Source organism: Entelurus aequoreus, linkage group LG14 (genome assembly GCF_033978785.1).
Source record: "Entelurus aequoreus isolate RoL-2023_Sb linkage group LG14, RoL_Eaeq_v1.1, whole genome shotgun sequence".
In the NCBI taxonomy this organism is placed as follows: Eukaryota; Metazoa; Chordata; class Actinopteri; order Syngnathiformes; family Syngnathidae; genus Entelurus; species Entelurus aequoreus.
In genome coordinates, this window is record NC_084744.1 from 5,244,462 (window position 1) to 5,257,641 (window position 13,180).

Below are 13,180 nucleotides of genomic sequence, written 5' to 3' on the forward strand. Positions count from 1 at the left end.
TTCTCTGTGTTTTCTTGGGAGTATTCTCTGTGTGTTCTTGTGAGTATTCTCTGTGTTTTCTTGGGAGTATTCTCTGTGTTTTCTTGGGAGTATTCTCTGTGTGTTCTTGGGAGTATTCTCTGTGTTTTCTTGGGAGTATTCTCTGTGTTTTCTTGGGAGTATTCTCTGTGTGTTCTTGGGAGTATTCTCTGTGTTTTCTTGGGAGTATTCTCTGTGTGTTCTTGGGAGTATTCTCTGTGTGTTCTTGGGAGTATGGCATGTGGAGGACGTGCGGTGAGGAGCATCTAAGAGGACATCATCTGCATGATGGTCAGTAATGACTGAAAGAAAGAATATGTTTTGCAGTGACAATAATAATAATAATAATGAGAATAATAATGATAATGACTCCCACAAGCAGGGCTGCAGCAAGGTGTTCTGGGTGCTGCTGGGGGCAATTGTGGTCATCACCTTAATCACCGTGACCGCCGTTTATTTGCGGAGTAAGTCACTTCTTTTTCATCTTTGAATGTTTTCTACTAATTTTTATTCAGTGTTTTCTACTAATTGTCTTTAATTGTTTTCTATTAATTGTCATCTATTGTTTTCTATTAATTGTCATTAATTGTTTTCTACTAATTGTCATCTTTGAATGTTTTCTACTCATCTTCATTTATTGTTTTCTATTAATTGTCATTAATGATTTTGTACTAATTGCAATTCATTGTTTTCTACTAATTGTCATTTATTGTTTTCTACTAATTGTCATCTTTGAATGTTTTCTACTCATCTTCATTTATTGTTTTCTATTAATTGTCATTAATTGTTTTCTACTAATTGCAATTCATTGTTTTCTACTAATTGTCATTTATTGTTTTCCACTAATTGTCATTAATTGTTTTCTACTAATTGTCATTCATTTTTTTCTACTAATTGTCATTTATTAGTTTTCTACAAATTGCCATTTATTGTTTTCGACTAATTGTCATCTATTGTTTTCTATTAATTGTCATTAATTGTTTTCTACTAATTGTCATATTTGAATGTTTTCTACTCATCTTCATTTATTGTTTTCTATTAATTGTCATTAATTGTTTTATACTAATTGCAATTCATTGTTTTCTACTAATTGTCATTTATTGTTTTCTACTAATTGTCATTTAATGTTTTCTACTAATTGTCATTTATTGTTTTCTACTAATTGTCATTTATTGTTTTCTACTAATTGTCATTTATTTTTTTCTACTAATTGCAATTAATTGTTTTCTACTAATTGTCATTTATTGTTTTCCACTAATTGTCATTTAATGTTTTCTACTAATTGTCATTTATTGTTTTCTACTAAATGTCATTCATTTTTTTCTACTAATTGTCATTTATTAGTTTTCTACTAATTGCCATTTATTGTTTTTGACTAATTGTCATCTATTGTTTTCTATTAATTGTCATTAATTGTTTTCTACTAATTGTCATCTTTGAATGTTTTCTACTCATCTTCATTTATTGTTTTCTATTAATTGTCATTAATTGTTTTCTACTAATTGTCATTTATTGTTTTCTACTAATTGTCATTTATTGTTTTCTACTAATTGTCATTTAATGTTTTCTACTAATTGTCATTCATTGTTTTCTACTAATTGTCATTTATTGTTTTCTACTAATTGTCATTTATTGTTTTCTACTAATTGTCATTTATTGTTTTCTACTAATTGTCATTTATTGTTTTCCACTAATTGTCATTTAATGTTTTCTACTAATTGTCATTTATTGTTTTCTACTAAATGTCATTCATTTTTTCTACTAATTGTCATTTATTATTTTTCTACTAATTGCCATTTATTGTTTTTGACTAATTGTCATCTATTGTTTTCTATTAATTGTCATTAATTGTTTTCTACTAATTGTCATCTTTGAATGTTTTCTACTCATCTTCATTTATTGTTTTCTATTAATTGTCATTAATTGTTTTCTACTAATTGCAATTTATTGTTTTCTACTAATTGTCATTTATTGTTTTCTACTAATTGTCATTTATTGTTTTCTACTAATTGTCATACATTGTTTTCTAGTAATTGTCATTTATTGTTTTCTACTAATTGTCATTTATTGTTTTCTACTAATTGTCATCCATTGTTTTCTACTAATTGTCATACATTGTTTTCTACTAACTGTCATTCATGTTTTTCTACTAATTGTTATTTGTTTTCTTTTAATTGTCATTCATGTTTTTCGACTAATTGTCATTTATTGTTTTCTACTAATTGTCATTTATTGTTTTCTACTAATTTCCATACATTGTTTTCTACTAATTGTCATTTATTGTTTTCTACTAATTGTCATTTATTTTTTTCTACTAATTGTCATTTATTGTTTTCTACTAATTGTCATACATTGTTTTCTACTAATTGTCATTTATTGTTTTCTACTAATTGTCATTTATTGTTTTCTACTAATTGTCATACATTGTTTTCTACTAATTGTCATACATTGTTTTCTACTAACTGTCATTCATGTTTTTCTACTAATTGTTATTTGTTTTCTTTTAATTGTCATTCATGTTTTTCGACTAATTGTCATTTATTGTTTTCTACTAATTGTCATTTATTGTTTTCTACTAATTGTCATTCGTTGTTTTTTTTTACTAATTGTCACATGTGTTGTGTTGTTGTTGTGTCACGTGTTTTGTGCTGTTGTTGTGTCACGTGTGTTGTGTTGTTGTTGTGTCACGTGTGTTGTGTTGTTGTTGTGTCACGTGTGTTGTTGTTGTGTCACATGTGTTGTTGTTGTGTCACGTGTGTTGTGCTGTTGTTGTGTCACGTGTGTTGTGTTGTTGTTGTGTCACATGTGTTGTTGTTGTGTCACATGTGTTGTTGTTGTGTCACGTGTGTTGTGTTGTTGTTGTGTCACATGTGTTGTTGTTGTGTCACATGTGTTGTTGTTGTGTCACGTGTGTTGTGTTGTTGTTGTGTCACGTGTGTTGTGTTGTTGTTGTGTCCCGTGTGATGCGTTGTTGTTGCATCACATGTGTTGTGTCACATGTGTTGTGTTGTTGTGTCGCGTGTTTTGTGTCACAGGTGAGGGAAGTGTTGTGTCACAGGTGAGGGAAGTGTTGTGTGACATGTGTTGTGTGACATGCAGGTGAGACAAGTGTAGTGTCACACGTGTTGTGTCACATGTGTTGTGTTGTTGTGTCGCGTGTTTTGTGTCACAGGTGAGGGAAGTGTTATGTCACATGTGTTGTGTCACAGGTGAGGGAAGTGTTGTGTCACATGTGTTGTGTCACAGGTGAGGGAAGTGTTGTGTCACATGTGTTGTGTCACAGGTGAGGGAAGTGTTGTGTCACAGGTGAGGGAAGTGTTGTGTGACATGTGTTGTGTGACATGCAGGTGAGGCAAGTGTAGTGTCATAGGTGTTGTGTCACAGGTGAGGGAAGTGTTGTGTCACATGTGTTGTGTCACAGGTGAGGGAAGTGTTGTGTCACATGTGTTGTGTCACAGGTGACGGAAGTGTTGTGTCACAGGTGAGGGAAGTGTTGTGTCACATGTGTTGTGTGACATGCCTGTGAGACAAGTGTAGTGACACATGTTTAGACGCATCAGCGCCATCTGCTGACACAAAAGTACAAACTGCTTGTTACAGACTCGGAAGCTTCTAGAAGACCTTTCACCCTGCAGGAGTATTTCAACAACAGCATCAGGTGGAGATCCTACAACCTCTACTGGATATCAGGTATGTTCTACTATGTTCTACTATATTCTTCTTATGCCCTACAACCTCTACTGGATATCAGGTATGTTCTACTATATTCTTCTTATGTTCTACAACCTTTACTGGATGTCAGGTATGTTCTACTATGTTCTACTATATTCTTCTTATGTTCTACAACCTTTACTGGATGTCAGGTATGTTCTACTATGTTCTACTATATTCTTCTTATGTCCTACAACCTTTACTGGATATAAGGTATGTTCTACTATGTTCTACTATATTCTTCTTATGTTCTACAACCTCTACTGGATATCAGGTACTCAGCTTTGTTCTACTATATTCTTCTTATGTTCTACAACCTCTACTGGATATCAGGAATGCTGTACTATATTCTTCTTCTACTCTATAACATGTTTGTTCTTCTTATTTTGCATCTTTATTACAGATAAAGAATATTTACACAAAACCAGAGACGGAAGCATTTTCCTGCATGACGTGGAAAAAGGGGAGGAGTCACTTTACCTGAGCAACACAACTTTTGTAATATTTCACTTTATTAATAACTGTGAAAGTCACTTTACATTAGAAATATAACTTTGTAATATTTCACTTTATTAATAACTGTAAAAGTCACTTTACATTAGAAATATAACTTTGTAATATTTCACTTTATTAATAACTGTAAAAGTCACTTTACATTAGAAATATAACTTTGTAATATTTCACTTTATTAATAACTCTAAAAGTCACTTTACATTAGAAATATAACTTTGTAATATTTCACTTTATTAATAACTCTAAAAGTCACTTTACATTAGAAATATAACTTTGTAATATTTCACTTTATTAATAACTCTAAAAGTCACTATACATAAGAAATATGATTTTTGTAATATTTCACTTTATTAATAACTGTAAAAGTCACTTTACATTAGAAATATAACTTTGTAATATTTCACTTTATTAATAACTGTAAAAGTCGCTTTACATTAGAAATATAACTTTGTAATATTTCACTTCATTAATAACTGTAAAAGTCACTTTACATTAGAAATATAACTTTGTAATATTTCACTTTATTAATAACTGTAAAAGTCACTATACATTAGAAATGTAAGAGTCATTTTTTAAGAGGCATTAAAACATTTGGATTTCATAATATCATATTTTCTTTTTTTTTTTTTTTTTTGCTGAAATTTTTTATTCAACTTTACTGTTAAAAATGACTAAACATGTTTAGTTTTTAATCTAGTATTTTTAATTGTCAAATCATTCATTAAAAAAAATCTAATAAATCACACTTTTGAATTTGGTTCATTTACAATTAATCACAATTTATTACTTACTTGCATTATATAAAATAATTTGGATGATTTACAATTAATCACAATTATTACTTACTTGCATGAATAAAAAATTAGGATTTTTTTTTTTTTTTTTTTTTTTTTAGGATTATTTACAATTAATCACAATGTATTACTTACTTGCATAAGTAAATAATTTTGGATATTTGTAATTAATCACAATTTATTATTTACTTGCAAAATTAAAATATATTGGATGATTTACAATTATTCACAATGTATTGCTTCCTTGCATAATTAAAATAATTAGGATTATTTACACATAATCACTATGTATTACTAACTTGCATAATTAAAATAATTTTGAATAGTTTTAATTAATCACAATTTATTACTTATTTGTATAATCAAAATAATTTGGATTATTTACAATTAATCACAATTTATTGCTTACTTGCATAATTAAATAATTTTGAATTTTTTTAACTAATCACAATGTATTACTTACTTGCATAATTAAAACAATTTGGAAGAATTAAAATTAATCACAATTTATTACTTACTTGCATGAATAAAATAATTTAAATTATTACAATTAATCACAATGTTTTACTCAATTTGCATTATTAAAATCATTTGAATTATTTACAATTAATCACAATGTATTACTTACTTGCATTATTAAATAATTGTAAATATTTTTAATTAATCACAATGTATTAATTACTTGTATAATTAAAATCATTAGGATTATTTACACATAATCACAGTTTATTACTTACTTGCATAATTAAAATAATTTTGAAGAATTACAATTAATCACAATTAATTACTTACTTGGGTAATTAAAATAATTTATATTATTTACAATAAACACAATTTATTACTTACTTGCATAATTAAAATAATTTGAATTTAATACAATTAATCACAATATATTACCTACTTGCATAATCAAATCATTTTGAATATTTTTAATAAATCACAATTTATTACTTACTTGCATAATTAAAATAATTTGGATTTATTACAAGTAATCACAATATATTACTTACCTGCATAATTAAATAATTTTAAATAGTTTTAATTAATCACAATTTATTACTTAGTCGCATAATTAAAATAATGTTGAATAATTACAATTAATCACAATGTATTACTTACTTGCATAATTAAATAATTTTGAATATTTACAATTATTCACAAGTATTACTTACTTGCATAATTAAAATAATGTGTAATATTTTTAATTAATCACTATTTATAACTTATTTGTATAATTAAAATATTTTGGATTATTTACAATTAATCACAATGTATTACTTAGTTGCATAATTAAAATAATTTTGAAGAATTACAATTAATCACAATGTATTACTTACTTGCATAATTAAAATAATTTGGATTATATACAATTAATCACAATTTATTACGTACTTGCATAATTAAAATCATTTATATTATTTATAATTAATCACAATTTATTACTTACTTGCATAATTAAAATAATTTGTATTATTTACAATTAATAACAATTATTACTTACTTGCATAATTAAAATAATTTGGTTTATTTATAATTAATCACAATGTATTACTTACTTGCATAATTAAAATAATTTGGATTATATACAATTAATCACAATTTATTACGTACTTGCATAATTAAAATCATTTATATTATTTATAATTAATCACAATTTATTACTTACTTGCATAATTAAAATAATTTGTATTATTTACAATTAATAACAATTATTACTTACTTGCATAATTAAAATAATTTGGTTTATTTATAATTAATCACAATTATTACTTACTAGCATAATTAAAATAATTTTGAAGAATTACATTAATCACAATGTATTACTTACTTGTATAATTAAAGTAATTTGGATTATTTACAATTAATCACAATTTATTACTTACTTGTATAATTAAAGTAATTTGGATTATTTACAATTAATCACAATTTATTACTTACTTGCATAATTAAAATAATTTTGAATATTTACAATGAATCACTATTTATTATTTACTTGCATATTTAAAATGATTTGGAATATTTACAATTAATCACAACGTATTACTTACTTGCATAATTAAAATAATTTGGATTATTTACAATTAATCACAATGTATTACTTATTTGCATAATTAAAATAATTTGGATTATTCACAATAGTCATTTAAATTATTTGGATTATTCTAATGCATAATTAAAATTATTTGGATTATTTACAATTAAGCAATATATGCTATTTACATGCATAATTAAAATAATTTTGAATATTTACAATGAATGACAATTTATTACTTACTTGCATAATTAAAATAATTTGGAATATTTAAAATTAATCAGAAGTTATTATTGAAATAATTCGGATTACTCCAATGCAATATTAAAATAATTGTGATTATTTCCAACTAATCACACGTTATTATTTGAATTATTTGGATTATTATGATGAATAATTAAAATAATTTGGATTATTCAAAATTAATCACTGGTTATTATTTCAATTATTTGGACTATTCAAATGCATAATTTAATTATTTGGATTATGCACAATTAATCACCAGTTATTACTTCAATTATTTGGATTATTGTAATGCATAATTAAAATAATTTGGATTATTCGCAATTAATCACATGTTATTATTTAAAATAATTTGGATTATTCACAATTAATCACAGGTTCTGACTCACTTGCATAGTTAAAATAAATTCTAAAAAATCAGTTTGGACGCAAAAGAATTGTTATTGTCAGAATGTCACACAAGAACATGTTTTTAACGTTTTTGATCATCTTCTGCAAAAAGAAACACAAATATTAAACATGTAATATTGATTTCTTTTTTTATTATTATTGTATCCTTTTTATTAAAGGATGTCACAGTTTGTATGAGTATAAATTTGCACAACATGAGTGATTTAAATTAATAATAATCACCTCCATTATGCATTCCTGAGTGTTAAAATGTCATTGTCAAGTAGCATTATCACTGGAGGACGAGGCTGAACATGTTGAACAAGAACAGTTTTTAAATATTGTGTTGATTTTGTTGAACAAAAATCACAATAAACAAGTTGAAAATGTAAAGTTTCTACGTGTGAAGTAAAATATATCACGTGTGTGACATCATTGCAGAGCCAAGTGGATGCCACGGACTATCTGTTGTCGGGGGATCATGACTATGTTGCTCTGGAGAGCAACTACACCAAGGTCAGTGTGTGCGTGGGACACTACATTAGGTACACCTGCACCAGGTGACATGACCATAAACTTGCTCAATGTTGATTGACAAAGTCAGTGAACAATATTTATTATTAAAAGAAAAACACCAATTGAGTAAAGGTGGAATATTTTGGAGTGCAACTAACTACACGACGGAATAGAAATAAATACAATTGTCAAGTAATGTATCAAAGAAAAACATGATTATTGTATATGTTATTGTTGTAATGCAATTATTGAAATATTCTTAATATCAAAGCAGCAGAAAATAAAAGACTGAATGAATGCATCACACATTTAATACAATAACAATAATAATTTATATATATATATATATATATATATATATATATATATATATATATATATATATATATATATATATATATATATATATGATATATATATATATATATATATATATATATATATATATATATATATATATATATATATATATATATATATATATATATATATATATATATATATATATATATATATATATATATATATATATATATATATATATATATATATATATATATATATATATATATATATATATATATATGTGTGTGTGTGTGTATATGTATATGTATATTACGGTCATTCTTCACCACATCGTGTGGCTTCTCAACATTGATTTAAAAAATATATATATTTTTAATTTAAGCATATTGTAGAACATAACATAATTGCTCTAAATTAAACATTTTCAGCACAAAAAAAAAAGGCTAAATACCTTAAAAGATCAATAATTGGCCATTAAAGCAGACCAAACCAATCAGTTCAGTATCGTGGCCACCGATTGGCTCTGCCTCAGGCAGCATAACTATGTTGTATTAAAAGGTGTGATATTTCATGCCTCGAGGCGCTCATAATGTAGTCAAATTTAAATACAAGCTAGTCATAATGTAGTCAAATTTAAATACAATCTAGTCATAATGTAGTCAAATTTAAATACAAGCTAGCCATAATGTAGTCAAATTTAAATACAATCTAGTCATAATGTAGTCAAATTTAAATACAATCTAGTCATAATGTAGTCAAATTTAAATACAATCTAGTCATAATGTAGTCAAATTTAAATACGAGCTAGTCAACCCTTTCTTATGCTTATACTCTAATTAATGACTCATTTTATCGCGGTCATGTCCGGAACCATACTGTATAATACACACATAATATAATATAATATAAGATTATATTTGGAACATAGTGTATGTTACACACATAATATCATATAATATAAGATTATATTTGGAACATACTGTATAATACACACATAATATCATATAATATAAGATTATATTTGGAACATACTGTATAATACACACATAATATATAAATATAGGATTATATATGGAACATACTGTATAATACAAACATAATATCATATAATATAAGATTATATTTGGAACATACTGTATAATACACACATAATATCATATAATATAAGATTATATATGGAACATACTGTATAATACACACATAATATAATATAATATAAGATTATATTTGGAACATAGTGTATGTTACACACATAATATAATATAATATAAGATTATATTTGGAACATAGTGTATGTTACACACATAATATCATATAATATAAGATTATATTTGGAACATAGTGTATGTTACACACATAATATCATATAATATAAGATTATATTTGGAACATACTGTATAATACACACATAATATCATATAATATAAGATTATATTTGGAACATACTGTATAATACACACATAATATCATATAATATAAGATTATATATGGAACATACTGTATAATACACACATAATATCATATAAATATAGGATTATATATGGAACATACTGTAAATTATACACATAATATTATATAAGATTATATAACATACATAGGTTGTGCATGTAATGAAATATATGAATGTCATGTACTAATAACAAATTAAAAATGAGCATTATTATGTTGCATAACTACATTTTGTTATTGATCCACCAGCAATGGAGACACTCATTTACAGCATCCTACTCTATCTATGACAGAAGAAATATGTGAGTGTACTTCTTCTTATTACTGTATGTGAGTGTACTTATTCTTATTACTGTATGTGAGTGTACTTCTTCATTTTACTGTATGTGAGTGTACTTCTTCTTATTACTGTATGTGAGTGTACTTATTCTTATTACTGTATGTGAGTGTACTTATTCTTATTACTGTATGTGAGTGTACTTATTCTTATTACTGTATGTGAGTGTACTTCTTCATTTTACTGTATGTGAGTGTACTTCTTCTTATTACTGTATGTGAGTGTACTTCTTCATATTACTGTATGTGAGTGTACTTCTTCATTTTACTGTATGTGAGTGTACTTCTTCATATTACTGTATGTGAGTGTACTGTCACTTTTACAGTGTACTTCTTCATATTACTGTATGTGAGTGTACCATCACTTTTACAGTGTACTTCTTCATATTACTGTATGTGAGTGTACTTATTCATATTACTGTATGTGAGTATACCATTATTTTACAGTGTACTTCTTAATATTACTGTATGTGAGTGTACTTCTTCATATTACTGTATGTGAGTGTACCATCACTTTACAGTGTACTTCTTCATAATACTGTATGTGAGTGTACCATCACTTTTACAGTGTACTTCTTCATATTACTGTATGTGAGTGTGCCATCACTTTTACAGTGTACTTCTTCATATTACTGTATGTGAGTGTACCATCACTTTTACAGTGTACTTCTTCATATTACTGTATGTGAGTGTACCATCACTTTTACAGTGTACTTCTTCATTTTACTGTATGTGAGTGTACTTCTTCATATTACTGTATGTGAGTGTACTTCTTCATATTACTGTATGTGAGTGTACCATCACTTTTACAGTGTACTTCTTTATATTACTGTATGTGGGTGCACCATCACTTTTACAGTGTACTTCTTCATTTTACTGTATGTGAGTGTACTTCTTCATATTACTGTATGTGAGTGTACTTCTTCATTTTACTGTATGTGAGTGTACTTCTTCATATTACTGTATGTGAGTGTACTGTCACTTTTACAGTGTACTTCTTCATATTACTGTATGTGAGTGTGCCATCACTTTTACAGTGTACTTCTTCATATTACTGTATGTGAGTGTACTTATTCATATTACTGTATGTGAGTATACCATCACTTTTACAGTGTACTTCTTAATATTACTGTATGTGAGTGTACTTCTTCATATTACTGTATGTGAGTGTACCATCACTTTTACAGTGTACTTCTTCATTTTACTGTATGTGAGTGTACCATCACTTTTACAGTGTACTTCTTCATAATACTGTATGTGAGTGTACCATCACTTTTACAGTGTACTTCTTCATATTACTGTATGTGAGTGTACCATCACTTTTACAGTGTACTTCTTCATTTTACTGTATGTGAGTGTACTTCTTCATATTACTGTATGTGAGTGTACCATCACTTTTACAGTGTACTTCTTCATATTACTGTACGTGAGTGTACCATCACTTTTACAGTGTACTTCTTCATTTTACTGTATGTGAGTGTACTTTTTCATATTACTGTATGTGAGTGTACCATCACTTTTACAGTGTACTTCTTCATATTACTGTATGTGGGTGCACCATCACTTTTACAGTGTACTTCTTCATTTTACTGTATGTGAGTGTACTTCTTCATATTACTGTATGTGAGTATACTGTCACTTTTACAGTGTACTTCTTCATATTACTGTATGTGAGTGTACTGTCACTTTTACAGTGTACTTCTTCATATTACTGTATGTGAGTGTAGTGTACTGTCACTTTTACAGTGTACTTCTTCATATTACTGTATGTGAGTGTACTGTAACTTTTACAGTGTACTTCTTTATATTACTGTATTTCATATTACAGGACATTCATCACCAATGGTAGTCTTCCCGCTAAGGTGCAGTACTTCACTTGGGCACCAGAGGGAAACAAATACGTGAGTCTTCTCTGGATTTGTGCTAGCGACCTCAGCGCCGCTGCCTTTGAGCAAGGTTGCCTTAATAACTGCTACTGTGCAGGCTTACGTGTGGGACTTCAACGTCTTTGTCAGAGCTGGTGTGACGGCCGAAGTGGTGCAGGTGACTCACAACGGGAAAAAGAACGAGATCCTAAATGGAGTTCCTGACTGGGTGTATGAGGGTGAGTGCACTGTACACACCTCGACGAGTGTACTGTACGTGCAGCGTTCAATGACATCATTCAGTTCAAAAGTTGGAAGAAGTACATCAGATTAAGCACACCATTTATGTTTAGCATACAAGCTCCTTTACCTGAACGGTGGATGTTTACCTGAAAGGTGTGTCATACAGTCAGTGATCATGTTAATAACCGTGGATGTTTACCTGAAAGGTGTGTCATACAGTCAGTGATCACGTTAATAACCGTGGATGTTTACCTGAAAGGTGTGTCATACAGTCAGTGATCACGTTAATAACCGTGGATGTTTACCTGAAAGGTGTGTCATACAGTCAGTGATCACGTTAATAACTGTGGATGTTTACCTGAAAGGTGTGTCATACAGTCAGTGATCATGTTAATAACCGTGGATATTTACCTGAAAGGTGTGTCATACAGTCAGTGATCACGTTAATAACTGTGGATGTTTACCTGAAAGGTGTGTCATACAGTCAGTGATCACGTTAATAACTGTGGATGTTTACCTGAAAGGTGTGTCATACAGTCAGTGATCACATTAATAAATGTGGATGTTTACCTGAAAGGTGTGTCATACAGTCAGTGATCACGTTAATAACTGTGGATGTTTACCTGAAAGGTGTGTCATACAGTCAGTGATCACGTTAATAACTGTGGATGTTTACCTGAAAGGTGTGTCATACAGTCAGTGATCACGTTAATAACTGTGGATGTTTACCTGAAAGGTGTGTCATACAGTCAGTGATCACGTTA

The 13,180-nt window shown here is 27.8% G+C and overlaps 1 protein-coding gene across 1 annotated transcript in view; it reads left to right on the top strand.

Moving 5' to 3' along the window:
- Positions 1-222: 222 nt before the first annotated feature.
- Positions 223-13,180, top strand: part of fap (fibroblast activation protein, alpha) — a 74,007-nt gene continuing 61,049 nt past the window's right edge. Inside the window, exons 1-8 of the mRNA XM_062068827.1 lie at positions 223-309; positions 401-482; positions 3,619-3,708; positions 4,133-4,227; positions 8,143-8,217; positions 10,222-10,274; positions 12,137-12,209; positions 12,292-12,412. Coding sequence (XP_061924811.1) covers positions 304-309; positions 401-482; positions 3,619-3,708; positions 4,133-4,227; positions 8,143-8,217; positions 10,222-10,274; positions 12,137-12,209; positions 12,292-12,412 — 595 coding nt within the window. The 5' untranslated portion in view covers positions 223-303. The remainder of the gene's footprint in view (positions 310-400; positions 483-3,618; positions 3,709-4,132; positions 4,228-8,142; positions 8,218-10,221; positions 10,275-12,136; positions 12,210-12,291; positions 12,413-13,180) is intronic.